The 22,315-nt window shown below is 40.9% G+C and overlaps 1 protein-coding gene across 1 annotated transcript in view; it reads right to left on the bottom strand.

Annotated features, from left to right (window-relative positions):
* The window catches only part of SYNPO2 (synaptopodin 2), a 118,689-nt gene extending 97,635 nt beyond the window's left edge, over positions 1-21,054 (bottom strand). The window contains exon 1 of the mRNA XM_048509217.1: positions 20,806-21,054. Within this exon, the coding sequence (XP_048365174.1) occupies positions 20,806-20,910 (105 nt within the window). The 5' untranslated portion in view covers positions 20,911-21,054. The remainder of the gene's footprint in view (positions 1-20,805) is intronic.
* Between the last annotated feature and the right edge of the window lie 1,261 nt (positions 21,055-22,315).

The raw sequence follows: 22,315 nt of genomic DNA, 5'->3' as shown, positions 1-22,315 counted from the left end.
GGGAGAACCTTTGTTACGGAGTAATACATGATAGCTACATTGTTGACAACTTCAAGCTGCTGCTCAAGGATTTATTTCTTTATGTCTGACAGAGCCCCCCGCATGGACCACGAAAAACTGTCCCCTTTGCTGATTGATTAAAATGGTCCTGATTCTAACATTGAATATTATATTAAACATTTTAAATAATTATATTAAACATTCTTTTACAAGGCAAATATTATGGTCACAACTAATTATTTCACCTCTTTTAGAATCCTGGAAAGGGCAGGCCACTGGGAAATAAATGAATATACCATACTGAGGGAAGATAAGGGCCTTTAGAAATGTGTAATATTCAGGGATGCATACATCAAGCAAATTAAAGCATCTCATTAAATACAATTGTTTGACATTCCACTAGGAAATTTCTTTGTAAAGTAATAATGCAGATAACACCTTAAAATTGGGTACATATTAGACTTACCCACTTCCATGTGGGAATGAACTGGAGATCTCTGGTAGTTAGGTTTGAATATAGATAGAAGCCCCTGATTCCAAACTATGCTTTCTAGGTGGCATTTGACAAGGCACTATCTCTGTTGGGGCCCGCCTACACTACAGACTTCATGGTCCACAGCTCCTTCCTGAGACATCCACTCAGAACAGTACGTTGAACTCCAGAGGGTCCCACTGTTATGTTTAGATCCCGAATATCCTTCTCACACACTTCACTACAGTTGTCTGTTTAACAATCCTGATGATTTCTCAACTTCAACTGCCCTGAAAACCAAAGTTTTTGTGGAATTTCTGACCTCCCACTTGGATGGACAATATCATTGGCTATATGACATTTGCCCTATAATATCTTCTTTAAAGTGGTGAGAACTGCAAGGAAGGTGCTTGACTGTTGGCAGAGGCATATCTAGGGTAGGACATGGCAGGGCACATGCCTAAGGAGCTGTCCTTCAAGGGGTGCCAGCCTGCACTCCATAACCTCTGGGAGTGACTGCACCCCACCTGTAAACTCCAAGTGTAATTTGGAGGCAAGTGCACAGTTGAATGCTGAGCCCAGTCACCTTTCAACAAAGCTCACTTGCACCCCGACTCCATGTGGAGTTTGGAGGAGGGGCACACTTCTTCGATACTGATCTTGGCTGGGTCAAGCTTTAAACTGCAGGTTTTGAGCCTTCAGTTCAAAGATCAACCCAGCCAAGTTGAGACCTGCATCCAGTGGTGGGATTCAGCAGGTTCGCACCACTTCGGTAGAATCGGTTATTAAAATGGTGCTTGTAAACAATCAGCTGTTAAATTATTTGAATTCTCATCTTTGGAACGTTGTCAAACCATTTGAATCCCACCACTGCCTGCATCCACTGAGCACTTGGTCTGTCTGGATCCAGCTTTATATTGCTGGATCTGTCCCTGCAAGCTCCACTATCCTGGTTTCCTTCCAGTTCAAGCTGCTGGAGAAAGTCACCACAATGCAGCCACATGGTGTCCATAGCAGGGAACAGGGAGAATTGGAGATCTGGTGCACAGGAAGATGGGGCTATGGATGGATGTACCACAGAGAATTCCTCACTCCTCACCAAACTGCACTTCCCAGGATTAATTTGTGTATGGGGATCCATGGCAATTAAAGCAGTGTAAAGCTGATATCAGTTTGTAGTGCTGATACATTACAAATCTGAAATGATTGTTGGCATGATAAAAGTAGCTAAACATATATGTGATCCAACCTGGCTATTAAAGCTGGCAAAGAGATCTAGGTGAAAAATAATAAAATGAGGCAATACATGGGTTTGAGCACATGCAATACTTGTCTGATTCTTCCCCTCATGGACCTCAAAGAGATTTATGCAGCATTCCCAAGATATCTCTTATTAGACACTGAGCAGACCCAGTCCTGCTTAGCTCAGCAAGCCTGCTGCATTAGACAGCACTCTGGGAACCACTACAGAACCAAGAACTGAGGAAAGAATCCAAATGTAGTTCAAACCATATTTTCATAAAACAAATTTATATAAAGTTTGGAACTTTTCTGAATAAAATCTTGAACAGATGAGAGCAGTGCCAGCTGAGGCCCATAGAAAATGCTTAACATGCACATTTCAAGCCACGAAGTGTTTTTCTATAGATAAAATGACTACACTATATTTTGTTAAAGCTACCAGCTAACACTGGTGTAGTCACAGCATCTAGCAGTCTAGCTTTTGTGTTCTGTGTATCAAGTTACTAAGCAAGAGTTTAACACATGGTGTCACTTTTCTTCCTAAAATTACCTCAGTCATGTATTCCTTCAGTGTTGTGGTAATGTCTCCATTAATCTAATTCTGATGCAAGGCCTAGCTCAGCACCCTCAGCTGTAAAAACTACAAATATCAACCCAGTTCCCACCCCCCCACCCCCACCCCAGGAAACAGACTTTAAAGACTGGATAGTCTTAAACAGATGTCCAAAGTAATTACTATTATAAATGAAAATAAAGTTAAGATATGTTAAGTTTTCTGTTCCTTTTATTATTTTGACCTGCAGCTTACCTTTCTCTTATGGAACTGAACATAGTCATTAATAAATTATTTGTGTTTCACAAGGGAATTATTTTCCACAGTTTATATGCTTCCAAAGTATAATAATCAATCTCTATAACTTCATTCCTCTAAACCTTCATTTATGAATAATTATCTCAGGGAAGTTGATCCTAGTGTTACTTTTTTATATGCAAGGAAACGTCTAATAATGGCAAAGTTGCAATCCAGCCTTTCAAAATGCTGGATTCTTTCCACTTCCCATTATTTCAGTGGCAAAATTGTCACAACTGAATAAAGCTGCCTTTCCAAATCATGACTGACTCTTGCTCCGGTCCAGAGATAAGAACTTGTATGGTACAAGCATGGTTGTAGGTTACAAGTAGCACATATAAATCAACCACCTCTATATCTGTGCTGTTTCCTCTGAGACAGCTGTGAGCAGGTTATCTAAAGGCAAGCTAAGCAGATGATATGCCAAAAGGATCCCCATTCTCTACTTGGAACTTAGCAGAAAAACACACAGTCAACACTCACTAGCCATTTTCAACTCTGACAAGTAACGTCAAAAAGTGAAGACAACATCCACAAGACCAGAAATAATAATAGCAGTATGTGTGTTTATAAACTTCACACTTAAGCCTCACACCAAATCCTCAAAAGAGAAACCACCAGATGAATATTGACATGGGGTTTACATAAAAGAGGCTCCATAACAGAAAACACCCTATTTCTGGGAGCTACGCTCCTCACCAGAGGCATAGGGGGGCAAAATGGCACCTGGGGCAAAATGGTGCCCAGCCCTGGCACCGTCCCCCTTATTGGCGCCCTGCCCCCTCCCACGTCCTCCTCCGCGCCTCCCCCACTTACCTTAGTTCCTCTCTCCTGCCATTAGTCCCCCTCTCCTGCAGCCTGTTGAGAACTACACTTCCCACCAGGAATTTCCTCTCTCCTGCAGCCTGGTGGGAACTACACTCCCCAGGAGCAACATCTCCTTGGAAGTGTAGTTCCCACCATCCTGCAGCAGAGAGGAACTAAGGGGGAAGAGAGAGGAACTAAGGGGCAGGAGAGAGGAACTAAGGTAAGTGGGGGGGCGGGGGTGATTTTCCACCCCTACCGGCTTACGCCCGGTGCATGGCGCACCCCCCCTTCCCCCTTATATCTTTACCACTGCTCCTCACTATGGAAAGCAGGAGTCACACAGAGAATAGTCAGGTTGTGATGGAACCTAGCAGTTCTTCAAATGCTTTGTCCCAACCTGCTCAGGAATTTCAAGGCACTAGTCCTTTTAATGCTGTCTAGAAACAAATACCTAGTTAGGTTCTTTAATTATTAGTCAGTTATGTTTTCGTTTATCTTCAGCAGCCAGCAGCCTTGAATCATTTATCATTTTTATATTTCCTGTTGTATATATAGATATTGTATTATTCTTTAACTCTAAATCATTTTTTATTTTTTCATTGTTGCATCTCATGTTTATAATAGCTCTGTGAGGCAAGGTATGATTTATTGCCTGCCTTGTGATGTATATCTCTAAAAAACCTTTGGTCCAGGATAAATGACTTTTTCTAATTCAACTAAGATCTATCCAAGTGATACCAAAATGTCATGCCAGTTGAAATTGGTCTCTCTCTTCCTTCTTTCATGTAGCCTTACCAACAACAATCCCCAAAGCCAAGTGTTTTGTTCTAATTTAAACAATTCACTAATATCTAACAGTGCAATCTGAAGCTGTTATACCCTTATAAGTCCACTGAAGTCAATGGACCAAAAAGAAAATAACTATTTGTAACATTACATTGTAATTTTACTTTCGTCCATTGGTACAAATTGTGCACTAATTGTGACCAACAGTGCTTTTTTTCTTCTTCTAGGCCAGCTATGCAAATCAGACTCTGAAGAAAGAAAACAGCAAGTGAAGGATAAACAAGAGACCCATGCAAAATGGCTTTGTTTTCAATGATTATTTCAATGCAGTCTTTGTTCATGTAACTTTTTTGTTTTAAAAAAAGAACAAAGATAATAGTTTTCCCCAAACCGCGAACTAATTATCATGCTGTATACCCCAATGTCTTTACAGAGTTCAATGTGTCACTTCATATTAGATAATTTAACAATTCACTCAAGTTGGTTTTAACAATAGCTGCAATGGAGGAGGGTCTGTTGTATTTCCCCCGCAGTTGAATTGGGAAGGCCTGTTTGTTAAATCAGCCTTTTAGCCACAATTGGTCCCATGAGCCACAGAAAACCACAAGACTCACTCACCAGCCAACCTCTCCCCATCCTTTTCCTACAGTTTATATGGTTTACAGTTATACCATGATCATTTGAGCATAAATTCACTTTAAGTCCACCACTGATATTCCTACATCAGCACAAGGTTATACATTTGGCTACCCCATCCTTAAATGCTGTGACCATCTGTGGAGCTTTTTCCCCTAGCTCCCTCAGTCCTAAACTTCAACTAACATTACTTATAAAACAATAAATTATACACACGCATTTTAACGATAGTAATTCTTTTTTAAATCCTTTAAAAACCAATAGCAGGATTGACTAAAAATCTGTTTAGCTGCAACAACAACATAAGTCCATTAAAATCACTTGGTATTATACTATACTGAATAAAAATGATTCACCATAAAATCTGTGTATCAAGGCAAAGAAAAGTGCAAGAACAAAACTGGGGCTTAAAAAAGGGTATCTAAGCCAAAAGGACATTTTACCTATTGCTGAAAATTCATCATAAAGAGAATGTGTGGGGAGGGGCATTCCATAGTGAAATGAGAAAGGAATGAGTGGGGAAGGGCATTCCATAGTGAAGGTGATGCAGATAAGGTCTTTCTCTTCTGACTAGCCACCTCACTTTGAAGGCAGCAGTTTGCAGACCAGGCTTACATGCAAGCAGGTAGTCCTTGAAGTACCTTGATTCTAGAATGTTTAAGGCTCTAGAATGTTTAAGGCTCTAAAGCGTTACTAGTGGTTTTAATTGGGCTCTGAAACGAATCATCAGCCAGCAAAGCTCTCTCAGAACTAGCATAGAATGCTCATTAGAGTGTGCCAATTGTCAGACTAGATCTGTTGCATGTAGTTCTAATTGTCACTTCTGAACTATTTTCAATAGCGGTCCAAGTAACCTAAATGTGACAAGAACATTAAAAAAAAAAGGTAAAAATAAGGCCTCTCAGTAGGCTTGCGAATCTCCTATCCCCAGCTGCTATTCCCTACTACTGCTCTTATTGGTAGCTGAGATCATATGGAAAACGATAAAATAATGGCTGTCATGTTTCTCTAGGAACGAGAAACTTGATGGTAAAACCACATATTGTTATGTGACTTCTTGTTTTTTCTTGGAAGGGACATCATGCCATAGGCCCAACAGTCACCCCTCCTTTCCCTGACCCCCGGTTTCCCACTAGTTGCCAGGAGGGGCTTGGAAACCCTACCTTGGCTGCTGACGAGACGAATTCAATTACCACTGTGGGTAACTATAGACATCTGCCTTTATGTGACATTTTTGCCCAAATCTAACATCAGCCAAGTTGCAAAGTGCATGAGTGGGGAAAATACCAATTTAAAACAGGAAGAATCCATAATCCAAGTTTTATTATATTATCAACTAACAACCACCCTTTAACTTACCTGGGTTGGCCCTCATTCAGTTTATTAAACAGAGATTATTCCTAGATATCATTCCAGCAATAATATTCAAAGTCAACAGAATGCATCGATAGACCCCTTATTAAAAAGCAAAAGAAGTAATGATCCCTAAAAGAACAATCCTACTTCACGGAGTGTAGTATATTATATTTTAAATTGAAAACTTTAATCAGCAAAAGGACAATCCATTCTCACACGTGTGAGCCATAAGCTCCAGTCAGGACCATGGGGAAAACAGTGATGGCTGAATAACCCTATAGAAGGAAGCATAGGTGCCTAAATTCATGTTCTGGCCCAGAGAATGATCAGAAGAGAGAGAAAAAGGCTCAGTTGAACTCTGTGCCTATTCCACTACAGCTGGTGGGGATGAATCACATCCTGAATGTTTTAAAAACAATCTACTTTAGCTGTACTTTATACAGAGGATATTGGCTTCATATTGTAGATTGTTTAACATACTTGTTCTTACATGACACTGATCAAAATTTATTCTCATGTGTACCAATCTTGTATATGCCTCGAGAGACTTTTGTTTCATACAGCTAAAGATGAAGACAGCTAGAGATGTCACCCCTTTCCCCTACTTTCATTAGTCATAACATTTTTCTTGCCTTTCAGATGATTTCCATATGGTCTTAAAACTGGGTCAATGATATTTGGCAGCTGGATTTCAAAGTGACCGATACACAAACAAAATGTCAGTGGTAGGAAGAATAAACACCCTGACCAGCACGCCTCATATTCATCAACCCGTTTTAGAATACCCATTGGCAATACTGGTTGAAATGACAGATCATTCCAATAAGTTTTTTTTTCCAGCCAGTTTTTTTTAGTTAAGCTAGATTGCTCAGATTTAAAACACTTTTGTCCTGTTGACTGAATCTTTATCCAACATTTCATCTGGCAGAGGAGGAACTTGGGAAGATCCTTCTCATTAGCAGCCTCTCTCATAGTTTTCAGCACATCGAGTCAGACAAGTGGGATTTAGGCTGACATCATGAATAAACTAAATGAGCCACAGCCCTCAGACTTACATATTCCTGTCTCCCTCCCATTTGTGCCTGGAACTACAATTGATAACATCCTGGTTTAGGAAATATTTGATCAAACTACAATTTGCTGTTGCATATGAGTGTGGAGCCTTAATAAACTAAGGTTTGATTCTTTCCCAATGGTTGATAGTCAAGCAATACTGAGGGGCCCCTGCTTTGGCATATCTGTGGCACTGTCTACTCCCTGCAGGGTTTGTTCAGGTGGCGACCAGCAGAAAATAAGCATCAGAATCTGTTTTAAAGCAGCTGCAACCACATCAGCATCCCCAGCAACTGGTGAAGCACTCCTTGGAGATGTTATGGAGAGGCACTGTAGAAAGCCAAAGACTCCCCCTGCCTTTCCAATGGACCCCAGGCCTCAAGAGGAGGCCATGCAGACAGGGGAGACAACTGTGTGGACAAGGGGTAGTTAATGGTAGGATGGGGCACAATGGCAGCTGGAGAACAGGGGTCCAAACTCATTTGACCATTTTGAACTAAGCACCCTTTCTCCACAAGTCTTGGCCAGTCTGCCCTAGGATGGTACCTTCTACTGCCTCAGCTAGGCATGCAACATACCAATCAACTGTCAGCACTCCTTGGTGCCATACTTGCCAACACTGGTTCATCCTCCATCTCTTCAGACAGTACCTGCTTGGATCGCTTTCACCTAGACAGGGTGACAATCCAAGCCTTGTGTGAGGAGCTCAGCCCAGCTCTCCAAGGCCAAGCTTCCCAACACCACCCTGATGCCATCCCTGTCCTACATAAAATTCTGCTCTCCCTCAGGTTCCTCACCACTGGATCCTTCCAAGGGATTGTGGCTGAGGTCCTGGAGGTGTCCCAGTTCTCAGTGACCCACTGATTGCAAAGCTTCTTGGATGGCAGATTGGCCAACCTGCAGGAGCATGTATGCTTCCCCACAGAAGAGACAGAGCTGACACTCATCTGACCATGATTTGTGGCAGTCCCAAGTTTCCCCAACATAGAGGACTCAGTGGACTATATCCACTGCCCTCAAAGATCCCTGGGAAGAACCTAAGATATATCAAAACTTTCATCATTTCTATTGCCTGACTGTTCAGGAATCCTGCAAACACCAGGACATAATCACAAAGTTTCCAGATAGTGTCCACAATGCACAGTTTTTTTGGCATCTGGCCTCAAACACCTGTTGGTTGCATGACCAGAGGGCAAAGGATGGCTACTGAGTCAGTAGTCGGGTAGAGAGGGCTGGACCAGCAGGCAGGGATTCTTAATTCTGATTGGTGTCATTTCATCCGTGGATACCCTCTCCTTATTTGCTGACACTGTATCCTAAGGATGATTCACAAGACCATGCAGCCTACAACCAAGCCCACCACCAGACTTGCATGGTCATACAGTGGGCATTTAGCCAGCTGATAATACAGTTCCATTGCCTCCTCCATACAGAAGGTTGCCAGGCAATGCAGCCCCTGGCAGTCATCAAGCCCTTCACTGTCTGTGCTATGCTCCACAAAATGGCTATCCACCAATAGCAGCCATCACCTCTTATATGGGGTTGTTGGAGGATCCTGGGGTCAGGAAGCAGGACAATGCACAGTTGGATGAGGCAGAGGCAGCCAGGATGTCAGAGGCTGGATGGCCATCTATCAGGAGTACTTTGATTATGTGTTCCTGCATTGCAGGGGGTTGGACTTGATGGCTCTTGGGGTCTCTTCCAACTCTATGATTCTATTATTGATTCTAGGTCACATTGAGTTCATAGGGCCGTGGTGGGGCCACCACTGTCATAGGAGATCCCCACGGGCATAGCAGTGGTGGAACACTTTTTCTGCTCTATAGCCACCTATGGGCTTCCTTTTTTCTAAGCCCTACGTTGTACCTGTCAGAGAGCATTCCTGCACTGAAAGGCACTACGGAGTGAACTGATTCCAGCCATGCCACATTATCTGCCCGCTAAGATGTCAGCACAGAACCTGAGTTGCACAGGTGAACAGCTGGCATAACTGGTCCTTACAATGGTGCATCTTTGAGATATGCCAGCATAAGGGTCGGTCAGTTTCCTAAGCCCATTCGCCCCACAATTTAACCTTGGTTTGAATTTGACAATTTGAGGCTTGTTCACATCACAAACCAACTATTTTTAAGCATTTAAATAGAGCCATACATTCTAAGCTGTCATTACTGGGCAAAATAAACCACATGACTTGTTACCATTCCTGTTCCGTCCATCAGGCCATGCCAAACTTATTGAATTGCTTTGCATAATAGAAAATTATAGCTTGTTCTTCAAACATACTTGCAGCAAAGGCTTCTGAAATTGCAAATGATGCACACTATAAGTTGTTTCCTGTCTCTTGCACATGAACATTTTGGAATGTATGGAAACTTTATTATCCTCTAAAAACAAGTGACTATATGCAATATAATCTTCAAAATCCTACACTCTGAATTCTGCTGTTTCAGATCTTAATAAACCATCAGTGTCAGTCACTTGAACCTTCTGGCCAAATAATCTCGCACTTAGTTGTTTTCATCAAGGACAAATCTTTTCAAGCAGAACTAGGAAAAATCACATGGATGTAAAAAAAAATCAAGCACATATTTTTGAAGGTAGCATGAATGGGTGTGTGCGCATTTATTTTGAAAAGAACAGCACTCCAAAATTAATCATCCTGCTTCCAAGCTCTAAGCAAAATGAGGTTTAACCACAAAGCCACATGAAACGTTTAGTGCCATTTCAAACAGTCATTTCCTTTATTTGACCTCTTCAGCCCCTTTTTTGGCACTTTGTCTATCTACCTGGAGCCAACCAGTTAGGTGAAATAAGAGAAAATATGACTGACAGCTCTGAGCTGTAAATGAGAAACACAGGAACGAAATGAAAGCTTCTAACTGGTACTTCTTTGCTTTCTCTTCCTATCAGTGTGATTCTTGGGAAGGAATGATAAAACTGTGAGAACATGGATAGGTTAGGAGCTGTTTGCTCTATTCTCTGTAACTTCAATTCCAAAGTAAATGTTTTTAGGACATCTTGGTATATTCATTGTATCAATGAAAAACAGGATCTATTTGGATGACATTTAACAAGCGTTGTCCCCTTATTTTATCTAATTCTGATACCAAAGCAAACAAAAACCATACAGTGAACTGAAATTTCTCTTTGACATCAATGAGAAATCATTTCAAAAACTAATCAAAACTGAAATGGATTGAACCCCAAAATAAACCAAGTTGTTGAAATAAGCCAATGAAGTGAATTAAACCACGAAACAAAACAATGAAGCACATACACACAGAATAAAATAAATATTTCTGGCACATCTCCAAGCATGAAAGCCTATGCAAAGCTTCTTAAGGATGAATCCATGCTCACCGGTATCTATGACAACAACTTTGCAAAAGTACATTCACTGCCACAGATGTTGTTGAGTACCACAGAAGCAAGCTAAAATGTTTCAGCCCAAAACAAAAGGTACTATGGCACAAGAGCAGAGAAAATATTACACACCATGAAGACTTATTTTTTTCACAGATAGGGAAACCCTGCAAAAATTAATAAGCTATCTGACAAAGGCTGATTCCACACAACACAAATAAAATGTCTTGAGGATGAAAATAGAAGCATTTTGGGAAGGAGCTCTGCACAACTTTTCCCCCAAAACATTTTGAGAACATTTTATTTCAGCTCAAAACATTTTATTTAGGATCTGTTAAACTAGCAATCTTTTCCCCCCACACAGTTTCAAAATGTTTCTTCCTTGCTGTGCAGAAATCAGGAAACATTTTGTTCCATTTTGAAGGTTTCACTTTTGTTTCTTCAAAGCCCACTGCTGCCCACCACCAAAAATTTGAAACTTCCTCCCCAGGATGATTCATCTTTATGGTGTATTTTGACAGCAGGTGAAGACTTTTTTGTTTTGTCTGACATACCCCCAATAATAGTTCTGTCTCCCCTTCTAGTGCTGAATGGATGCATTTTTCATTGAATTTTATCATTTTAAATGTATTTTTAATTGTTCAAATGTTTGAATATTTTTATGTTCACTGCCTTTTGAAACCTGATTGGATGTAAAGCTAATTATTTTTTAAGAAATAAATTTAGTACTATGTACCCAAACCCATTTCTGCACCAAATGGTACATACAGGTCTCAGCACGGACATTAGGAGGTAAACCAGAAGTACTTTTCAGGTTGTTTGAGATTTCCTACGGCCCATATGTTCCTAAAATTCCTATTTCTTGCAAACATATACAAAAGCCTATTTATAGCAATGGCTGGAAAATGTATACCTCACAAGATAGGGCAATGCCTATAGTGGTTTGCCGACAATTGTCTTGCTGCTCTGAAGTTAAATTTCTTTATTACTTATTTGGCAATGGAAAAGGCTGAAACATTCCAGGCTATATTACTGAATGTACCACCCTAGGAAATGGCCCATAAAACTGCTTGCACCTACTATTTTTTCTTAGCACACTGCCCAACTTAACAGTAAGTCATTGGAAAATAAGTGCCATTTAAAGTACAATTGAATTGTAGAAAGTCAATGCCTCACACTCCTCTAAACATAAACTTCTGTCCAAATGATTTTGGCATGTCTGGGCCTTTCTTTAGGCTATCAAATGAAAAAAGACATTTTGACATTCTAAATTATTACTCATTCACATGGTACTTACACACTAGATAGAACATAGGAACCATAGAGAACATGGGAAATGTATATACACTTCAGCATAGAGGTATCAATTCTGTGTTGGGAAATTCCTGGAGATTTGGTGGTGAAATCTGGGAAAGGGAGGGACCTCACTGATATATCATGCCATACAGTCCAGTCGTCAAAGCATCCATTTTCTCAAGAGGAATCGATCTTTGTCAACTGGAAATTACCAATTGTACCTCTGGAAGATCTCCAGCCCCCACCTGGAGGTTGGCAGCCTTACTTCAGTGGGGTTTGAGTAATGGCTGTGTTTAGAGTCTAATGAGTCCATATGAAAATTCTAGAATTAGACTTTTTGGGGTAATCCTGATTTCATAATAGTCAAAGGAAATTAAGGTACTGGAATAAGGCAAAAATTATACTCCTCTGCAACAAGATTATACTATAAAAAAGCTGGTTAGAGCACACATTGCAGTGAAGTTTTGGAGAAGAGTAACTTGACAACTCAGTTTTAGAGATAATCCAGTGAATGACTTCATTAACTGTGTAAATAGGATAATGCATAAAGCTTGGGAGTTCAGAGACCTGGGCCCTTTCCCCACTTACCTTAAGCCCCGCGCTACTCTCCTCAAGTAGCGCGGGGTCCCCCGGCACTCCCCACTACAGGGGCGGCGACAACGCAGCCGCCCCGACGCTGCCGCTCTCGCGCCCCCTCAGGGCACGGCATCCCTGGCGCTCCTCGAAACAGCGCCTTTTGTCGTGGGGACGCCCAGGCGCGCACCAGAGATGCCGCGCGCTGAGAGTAGCGCGCAGCAAAGGGCAGCAAAGGTAAGTGGGGACTGGTCTTCCCAAAGAAAAAAATGGCCTTTTAAAATCTAAAGGACTGATGTGTTACCAATAACTGTTCGACAGGACATGCTTTCTCTCTCTCTCTCTCTCTCTCTCTCTCTCTCTCTCTCTCTCTCTCTCACTCACTCACTGCTGCTGCTACTGCCTTGGGTGAGGGGGGAATGGGAGGGGGTGGTCAATGGCATCAAAATGTTTATTTTTAATTTCAGGTAATTTTTAAGGGCATGACAGAAAACGGTGCCCCAACAAATTACTAGAACAATATGAAATTTCCCAACATTTTGGCACAGAGAAAATCACAGCCTTTAAACATCCCAACCTGAAATTAAGATGAATTTTTTTGAAGTGCACACTAGAAATAGTGCCTCAAAGAGCAGTTATTTGCCATATATAGGGTCCACAAATGTAAGAACAGTGATACAGAACAGTGCATTAACAGAAGCTATATGTGTTATTTTCCCAATAATTCACCAGGGAAGATTTCAAATGTTGAAAAAAGAAGGAAGGATATTTAATATTATCAAAGCAACACTTGCCCTGATTTGGTTAGCCCCAAGCTGGCCTGATCTTCTCAGATCACAGAAGCTAAGCAGTGATTGGCCTTGGTTAGTATTTGGAAAGGTCTCCTCCAAGGAATATCAAGGTCATGATACAGAGGCAGGCAATGGCAACCCCCTCTGAACATCTCTTGCCTTGAAAACCCTATGGAGTTTCCATAGGTCAGCTGTCTTGATATCAAACACAAACATACACACACAAGGCAAAAGCTACAAATAGGGCAAAGTTGCTCTTTTTGCCTGCAAGAAACCTCTCAGCAGCAAAACTGAAGCAAGAGACAGGACTAGAACCTACCTTTCACACACTGCATACCTTCACCTCTTAGATACTTTGCGACATTTGGAGCATCTACTGCCAAGGTGTCAAAACCAACCTCCTATACCAGGAAAGGAAAAGCTACAGAAGAAGGCATAGTGCTGTGGAACTGCACAGCTTAAAGTGTATTAGGTTTCTAGTTCAAGCCCTACATGAAGTTAGCTGTCAAATATCCTGAAAAAAGTTCCAGGAACAGGTTTTATATCACCAGATACAACCAGTACTGATGGGCTGCTCAGAGCTGACACCAGCAGTCAGTGAGATGGGACAAATGCCAAAGCCTGAGGGCTTCCTAGGCATAAACATCATACCTCTGCTAGAAAATGTGTGTTGCTTTTATAAAACAAAACTCCATTGACACCTTAAAGACAAACAACTGCCATTTGCCACTGCAAACATCATCAGTAATCCTCAGCTGAAGAAGAGGACAGAGATTTGGGCTACAGGAGACATAAAAGCAGGAGGCAATAAAATAATTTAAAAACTCAAAAGCCATTCAAGCTCAGATGGCAATACCACACTTGGACTTTCTTACACTTCCCCATAAGATTTCCCAATACAGTTTTCCTTCACAGGTGTATTGGAATACAAGGTTCTGCTGTTGGCCCATAGCTCAGGGTGTAAAAGATATAAGAGGTATAACTGGGAACAGTAATAGTTGAATGACAAAAGTGTTTACAATGAAAAGTAATAGCCAACTTTATTATATAAGTTCGTAGAATTTTTTTCCTCAGTCAAAACTGTCTTGTGAATCTTAGTTATAAATCAGAATGGGAGGGAACAAAGGGTTCTTTTCTCCTAAGTGTCTTAGACAGTTTCTGTGGAATTGTAAACATACTGCTTGTGACAAACTGTGGGACTCATTTGATGTAGGAAAAAGCATGACCTCTTTTTCCAATGTAGTAATAAATGAAACCATCTTTCCATTAAAACCATACACAGGTAGCGCAATCCAGATGGGGGAGATTCCAGCATAACTGGGGATTTTACCATAACTCCCTGCCTTCAGGCGGCGCGGGGAGCAGGGAAATCCAAGAACCCTCCTGCACCCAAATAGCCTCATTGGAGAAACAGGCTTACACCACATTTTCTTGGGGCACAAGTCTGCAGTCACGTAAAAAGGGTGTTCCTGGGCTGGAATCCTGGTGTAAGTCAACTAAAATCATCTGTACCCTCAGAATGCCCCGGCCCACCCCTCCCTGGGCTGGCATCCACTTCTGGGTTTGACTGCCAAGGCTGAGAAGTGCCAGAGTAGGGTTGACAGCTCTGAGTTGCTAACACTGCTGAGTTGTCAAATACCTGGAGATTTTGGGGATGGAGCCTTAAGAGGGCAGGGTTTAGGAAGGGGAGCAACTTCAGTGGATTATAATGCCATAGAGTCTACCCATGACATATGCATCATGAAACATCAATCCTCTCTGAAAAGAACACTGGTGATACCCATTTGTTCTTCCTTTGTTGGCATAGTTGCATCAGTGCCAGGTATACACTGGATTAACATCACCAAAGGCCCTACATTAGTCTACGTCCAGAAAAGTGAGAATGGGGTATATTGCTATCCTAAGCAGTTTACAAATGAGTTTTAGAACTATGCTGTTACCTGAAGTGGTGAGAGTCTCTGGCACAGCATTGCTAGACACCCCAAGGGTTGGCAGAGATGGGTAGAGACACTACTGTCCTTCACACAGGGTTCCCTCAGCCCACCATAGGTCAGTCTGGCAACAACATTGTAAACTTCAAAGTCTTCTCTGTGTAATGGTAATAACTATTACCGGTACCTTCAAAAGGGGGTTGTTGATATGCTATGTGGGAATAACTCTATATATGTTACGCCCTATACAGATTATAAATAATTATTATTTCTAAAATGTTCTCTGATTTTCATTACCATGCCTTCATATACAAAAAGGTTTAGAGATATGTAAGTGTACCAAACACTGAGTTGGATCCAAACCAGTCTTGGGTCTTCTGTTTCACAGAGACAGCAATCTTCATAAATTTCACAATATTTATTAATTTCCCCTGTGCAGCACACTACCCCATGCCATGGAATTCTCAGTTGTCAGGAATGGCTTCATTTCAACACAGGAAGCTGCAGCAGGAAAGGGGAGATGGGGAAGATCTCTCCTTACTGTATTTTGGATCCAACCCATTGAAGGAAACTTCATTCATGGACTGCCAGGAGAAAACAATGGATGTGTCAAATTGTTCTTATTTCAAATATGGCTTTAGGCTCCTTAACAAAAGCAGCTGCTGATAGTTTTTGGCCTGGGCTAGATGTCATGATATCATTATAAAAGCAATAAGTTCGAAAGTTCACGCTATTTGTTAAAAAACAATATTGATTTATTCTACTATACAATCCTTATTTCACAAGTTTCAGGATAGTAACAAATGGGACATACGTGACACATTGGATAGACACACAGGAAATGTTAAACTAAAACACAAGACTTATTTTCAATTATCTCTTTATTCACTCCCAAGACACCCAGAGCACTAGTCAAATTTCAGACTGTTCTGCAAACATAGGTCACACTGACCTATGTATCAATTTTTTAAAAAAAACAGATTTGAGGAGTAATTTTATTTTGTTTCATGTAGCTCTGGGTATCCTTGTGACAAAGGCAATGTGATCCCACCTTGTAATGCATCAATATATTACATACATTTACAGGATAGTAGTTTGGCTGTCAGTAATGTTCATGTTCAGTTATAATGATTTAATAATGCTTCCAAGATGATGTGGAAAGTTGTTTCTTAAACCACATTCACTCAAAATATTTCTCTACAGAATATTTAACTTCACTCACCAGAAATGTCAACTGGAGTAGAGTTTACATGATCTTTGATATTTCAAGATAACTGATTAAGTAAATCACACCACAGTTGTGTGTTAACATTAATTGAGAGTTACTGTTTTGTTTTAATACTGGTTTTGGAACGACGGGTTTTGATAGGTTCTGGTTGATATTCTTTTAACTTACTTTAACTAATGGATTGACTCCATAAACGAAAAGCTAAAGAAAATTCTGTTATCTGAGGATTAAAGTATTGTAAACACATATATACAGGCTGAAAGACAGCAGAGAAAAACAGACCAGATCGCTTCAAGAAGATTTCAATGCCAGACATCCCTGTGAACTCAGAATTCTTTAGAATAGCCTGGATGTCGGTATGGGGAGTCCAGAAGTTCTACTGAGTCACGAGATCTCTTGGGGAATTCTAACAGAACATAGTGGAAGTTTGGCAGGCTTCCCTTTGCCTCATAGGCCAACAGATGGAAAGCATGAGAGCAAACTGGGAAAGATTTACCAACTGGGATCCTGTGACAATTACAGACTTTTTGCAGAAGGATTGTACCAATCCAAGTACTAGCCTACATTTCCTATTTTAATGAATAAAACTTTTAATCTCAATTGTTTTACATTATCACCAGCAGCTCAGAAAAAAATGTGCATTATTTTATGTGCATAAATGTGCATAAATATAATATTACAGGAAGACATAGAATCATAGAAACAAAGACTTGGAAGAGATCTCCAGGGTCATCCAGTCTAACCCCCTGCACTATGAAGGAAATTCACAACTACCCCACCCCTGTGATTTCTACTTTGTGACCAGAAAATGACCAAAAACCCATCCAGGATCCCTGATCAGTTTAGCCTGGAGGAAAACCGTTTCTTGACCCCAAAGTGGCAATCATCATTACCCTGGGCATGTAAGAAGAGGCCACAAAAGCCAAGCACTGATGCAACCCTTCCTGTCTTCCCTCTTTTGAAATACAAAATATGAAATAGAAAAAAGAATCACCTGAATCAAATGTTATATTCCATTAAAAGCTCAAACAATGGACTTTCTTCATTTTTTTAAAACCAGACAACCAGGAATTTATAACTCAGATATCAGCTGAAGAACATTTCCAAGTACCACTACTGGACTGCTTCCTTCATTTTATTGTGACTTGCAGAGCAGGAATTTCATGGAAGCAAAAGGGCTTAAGTACCAGCAATTAATAATTTTTGAGAACCATTTTTATCTAGTTCTCAACTCAGAATATCAGTGTTTCACAGAAAGTTCATGGAGAGCAAGAAGGAAGCCTGCGAGTTTGTTAACTTCCAGAACCAATGTGGTGTAGTGGATAGGAGTGCTGAATTAGTATCTGGAAGACCCAGGTTCAAATCCCCACTCATCCCTACTGGGTGACCTTGAGCCATTCACACACTGTCTCAGTCTAACCCATTTCACAGGGGCCCTTCCGCACATGCAAAATAATGCGTTTTCAAACCACTTTCACAACTGTTTGCAAGTGGATTTTGCAATTCCACACAGCTTCAAAGAGCACTGGAAGCAGTTTGAAAGTGCATTATTCTGCATGTGCGGAATGAGCCAGGGTTATAAAGGGGATAAAATGGAGGAGAAGAGAACAATATAAGCCACTTTTGGCTCCCATTGAGGATAAAGGTGGGCTAAAGTAAAGTTTTCCCTTCAGTCGTATCCGACCCTGGGGTACCACTGCAAGCTGTGGTTTTATAGGCAAGCCGTTTTTGTGGGGTCATTTGCCATTGCTTTCCCCAGCTATTCTTTACCCCCTAGCTATGTGCTAGGTATTCATTAACGACCAAGGAATGGATGGATGGATGAGTTGACTATGAGCCAGCTGCCAGGATATCTGACCCACAGGAGGCTCGAACTCCTGACCGTGTGAGTGGCAGTGCAAGCACTTAACCACTATGCCCCGCGGCTCTTAACAAAGGTGGGCTACAAATGAATGAATGAATGAATAAATAATCTTAAAATGTGTGTTAACTTGTAGAATACAGCACCCCACTATGTGGCAACGTTCACTAGCTCAGACGGCTTTAACAAGTAGAGCCAGGGGTAGGGAACCTGCGGCTCTCCAGATGTTCAGGAACTACAATTCCCATCAGCCCCTACCAGCATGGCCAATTGGCCATGCTGATAGAGGCTGATGGGAATTGTAGTTCCTGAACATCTGGAGAGCCGCAGGTTCCCTACCCCTGAAGTAGACGAATTAGCACTGGCTACTAAGCACATTAGTAAAATTAAGCTTCTATGTGCCACGGGCTGAAGACAAGCAGCAGGAATGAGTGCCATCTTTATACTTTCTACACGTTTTTGGCTGGTTTCTATAGGAAAGAAACTCTGGATCAGATGAGTACAGGTCTGATCTCGCCAGGCAGTTCTTATGAGCAAGCATTCTCCATTTATTGCTAAACCTTGCACTGTCTAAAATCATATTTTGGATATAGCTACCAATCTCATTACAAATACTTATGATGCAGTCTGGGAGATTTTGATTCCAGGAATCTGAGCTGCATGTCCAAAACCACCGTGGCTTAGTTTTATAGATTGACAAAACCACAATGGCTTTTGTATTATGAGAATATTATTTTTCCCTAAGACACGAAGGATTTTTTTTTATCAAGGGACTGAGAATTCATTTCATATGTGAGCAAACTGAACCCAAGCCCATGAAACTGTATGCAACAATACATTTGCCAGTTGCTAAGGAATACCCGATTCTTCCTTTATTGAAATAATTTTTTTTCTCACACCAAAATTTCACTAGGTGGCAGAATTCCACTGTCCTTTGCAAAGCAACAGTTACATCCAAGCCAAAGGGGGGATTTTTTTTTTGTCCCAAAACAAATATGTCACTTGAAGCAGTTATTTTTTAATGATAACAGGCCATGAAACATTCATTTGATACTTGTATGCCTGTTTGATAAACAGCCAATTGCCTTTTATATGTTCAACTGGTAGAGATTTTTCATTGAAAATGAAAAGCAATCTTCCCCTATCAAAAGAAGTTAGATACTTTAAAACAGTTATAACTTTATACTTGCAAAAATATTTTTGCTTTGTTTATAAAACAAACTGACCTAATATGTTTGTATAAATCTTTCACTTGGTATTATTTCCAAATAGTAAAATATATCATGTTCCTAAATATTTGGAAACAAGGTCACTCATGTTTCATAGAACTGTGAGACAAATAATATTTCCCATGTTATTCGTTTTTGCTTTTCTTATTGGAAACACACTGTAACCTATGTATGTTAGTTCACTGAATCCAGGGGAGTTTACTCCCAGTTATATTCATATAAGCAGTGGTGGGATTCAGCAGGTTCACACCACTTCAGCAGAACCGATTGTTAAAATGGTGCTTGTGGACAATCAGTTGTTAAATTATTTGAATCCCACCACTGGAACCGGTTGTTAAATTATTTGAATCCCACCACTGCATATAAATTACATAGTCCAGGATTATGTTTTGCTGACTTACTCCCAAGTAAATGTTGAGGTGATTAGGAAATGCCACAGGACTGGGTTCTGAGTCAGAATCCTAAGATTGAGCTGCATGTTTCTTAGGTTAACATGTAATGATATATAAGCATTAATCTTGCAAGAATTACATGGAACTGATGGACATAATTTCCTCCCAATCCACAGCTAAATGAGATCTCCATTCTGCATCTATCTATGTATTTTTAAAAGCCTTTAAAAGCTAAAAATTTAATTCCCTTGACAACACAACAGAATTTCAAGTTACTTGTTAAATTTTCATATGAACCGTAATGCAAACAACAGATAATCTACCAACCATACACCAAGATACAGCCAGCATCTCATGAAAATTATTGTGGACTATGTGGGTATGATTAACGTTAAGCAACGGCTTCATGATACTACTTTCCTAGATTAACTGCAACAGTCAACATATTTTCCTCATGCAGCCGTGCATTTGCCAAGATAGAAGAAAAGTGTCACCACTCTCTCATCAAAGGAAGCCTTGCTTGCTTGCTTAAGACCCAGTCTTCAATATAGAGGTCTTTCAATATCATTCAGCAAGTTCAACAGGAGCTGAAAGCAGTCAGCATCTCAGACAACTTATACCTTTATGTGCAAGAAAAAGGTAAAAAAAGGTTTAAGAGATTTTCAGTTCAGTGCCATGCAGAGTTACCCCTGTCTAAGGCTATTGATTTCAACAGTCCAGACCAACAGTGCATAGGATTGCACTGTAATTCTCTTAAAATTAAAATCTATTTGATTAAAAAGACATGTAAGGCAAAGATTCAACTGGAAAAGGATTAGTGGGAAAAAATCTTCATTAAACATTTTGAAGTGGAAAGACTGCCAAAAGCAGACAGTGCGTCGTTCCTTTTCACCAAACATCCGGGGGGGGGGGGGGGTTTACATTTTCTTATTGTCCTACCTTGGCAATCTGTAAAGGCTGCTTTTCTTCCTTGCCACCTTGCAGTCTAAAACCCCAAGGTGCCCCTCCGGTCATAGTGATGCAGATATAATCCCCTGTACCCATTTTTGGTCCTGAAGAGTTTAGGCAGTGTTCATTTGAAGAAGTACTTCTTTAAAAAGTTCCTAGAAACTGTGGATGTTCAATGAACTTGAAGCTTCCCTGCCAGGCAACGCTGGAAAGAGAACAGCCCACTCACTGCTGCCGCCTCTGCTTTGCTCTGCATTCTGGAACTCGGTCATTGACGGAGAGCTCTCCCAGATCAAGGGAACAGCCCACTCTTTCGTCAGTTTGCTCTGCTCAGCCCACCTTCATGGTAAAGCAAAATAATCTCAGAGAAATACATAGCAAGAAGGCACACAGGGTTTATGTTTCAGCCCAAGAGCATCTGCCTGTGACAGCTCAATCAAAACACTTGAGGAAAGACGTGTAAATCTCCAAGCAATGACTTAAGACAGAGAGTTTACTTTTGTAAATGGTACCAGACCTGTGAAGTTTTAATCACTGCACATTTTATATCTCAAAATACAAACAAAATAAAAGGGAACTGGTTGTTCATTCCCTGCCATCACCACCACTGCAATGTCTAAATGCCCCAGTGAAAATGGATTTGTGACATGATTAAACTTGATGATTAAAACTGTCAAATAATAGCCTGATCATTTGATATTTTTATCTCATGTGCATCTGACTCTGAGTCTCTGACTCTGAGTCCAAACAGTAAGGAACATCAAGTACTGTCAGGGACTGCTTTCCACTCATTGTGTGATATGAATGCATTTTGCCTCCTCACAAAACACAGTGAGCTAGCTTCCATATTAGATTTTCTCACTATGTGGTGGATGGCCAGTGGATATTAATAAAGAGACAGAAGGTTCACAGGAAGACGTTGCAATAGGTGATGAATCAAGCAGGTGAAGGCAAAGTCCCACAAATAAAGGTTATACTAGGTAGGAAGAAATTCTGAGAGACTGGAGAATTAACATAGACTCACCTGAACAGGAAAATACTGTCTTTAATTAATTATTATGAACTGGTCACACAAGTTGAAGACAATCATATGCTTATTTGAAGAAGAAGAAGAGGAAGAAGAAGAGGAGGAGGAGGAGGAGGAGGAGGAGGAGAAAGAGGAGGAGGAGGAGGAGGAGTTTGGATTTATATCCCCCCTTTCTCCCCTGTAGGAGACTCAAAGGGGCTTACAATCTCCTTGCCCTTTCCCCCTCACAACAAACACCCTGTGAGGTGGGTGGGGCTGAGAGAGCTCAGAAAAGCTGTGACTAACCCAAGGTCACCCAGCTGGCATGTGTGGGAGTGCGCAGGCTAATCTGAATTCCCCAGATAAGCCTCCACAACTTAAGCAGCAGAGCTGGGAATCAAACCCGGTTCCTCCAGATCAGTGTGCACCTGCTCTTAGCCACTACGCCATTTGCACTTACAGGGCTGAAAAGGAGGGGCTGGGCAAAACATTTCC

Source organism: Sphaerodactylus townsendi, linkage group LG10 (assembly GCF_021028975.2).
Source record: "Sphaerodactylus townsendi isolate TG3544 linkage group LG10, MPM_Stown_v2.3, whole genome shotgun sequence".
In the NCBI taxonomy this organism is placed as follows: domain Eukaryota; kingdom Metazoa; phylum Chordata; class Lepidosauria; order Squamata; family Sphaerodactylidae; genus Sphaerodactylus; species Sphaerodactylus townsendi.
Note: the sequence above shows the minus strand (reverse complement) of the source record. Positions and strands in the feature narration are given on the sequence as shown.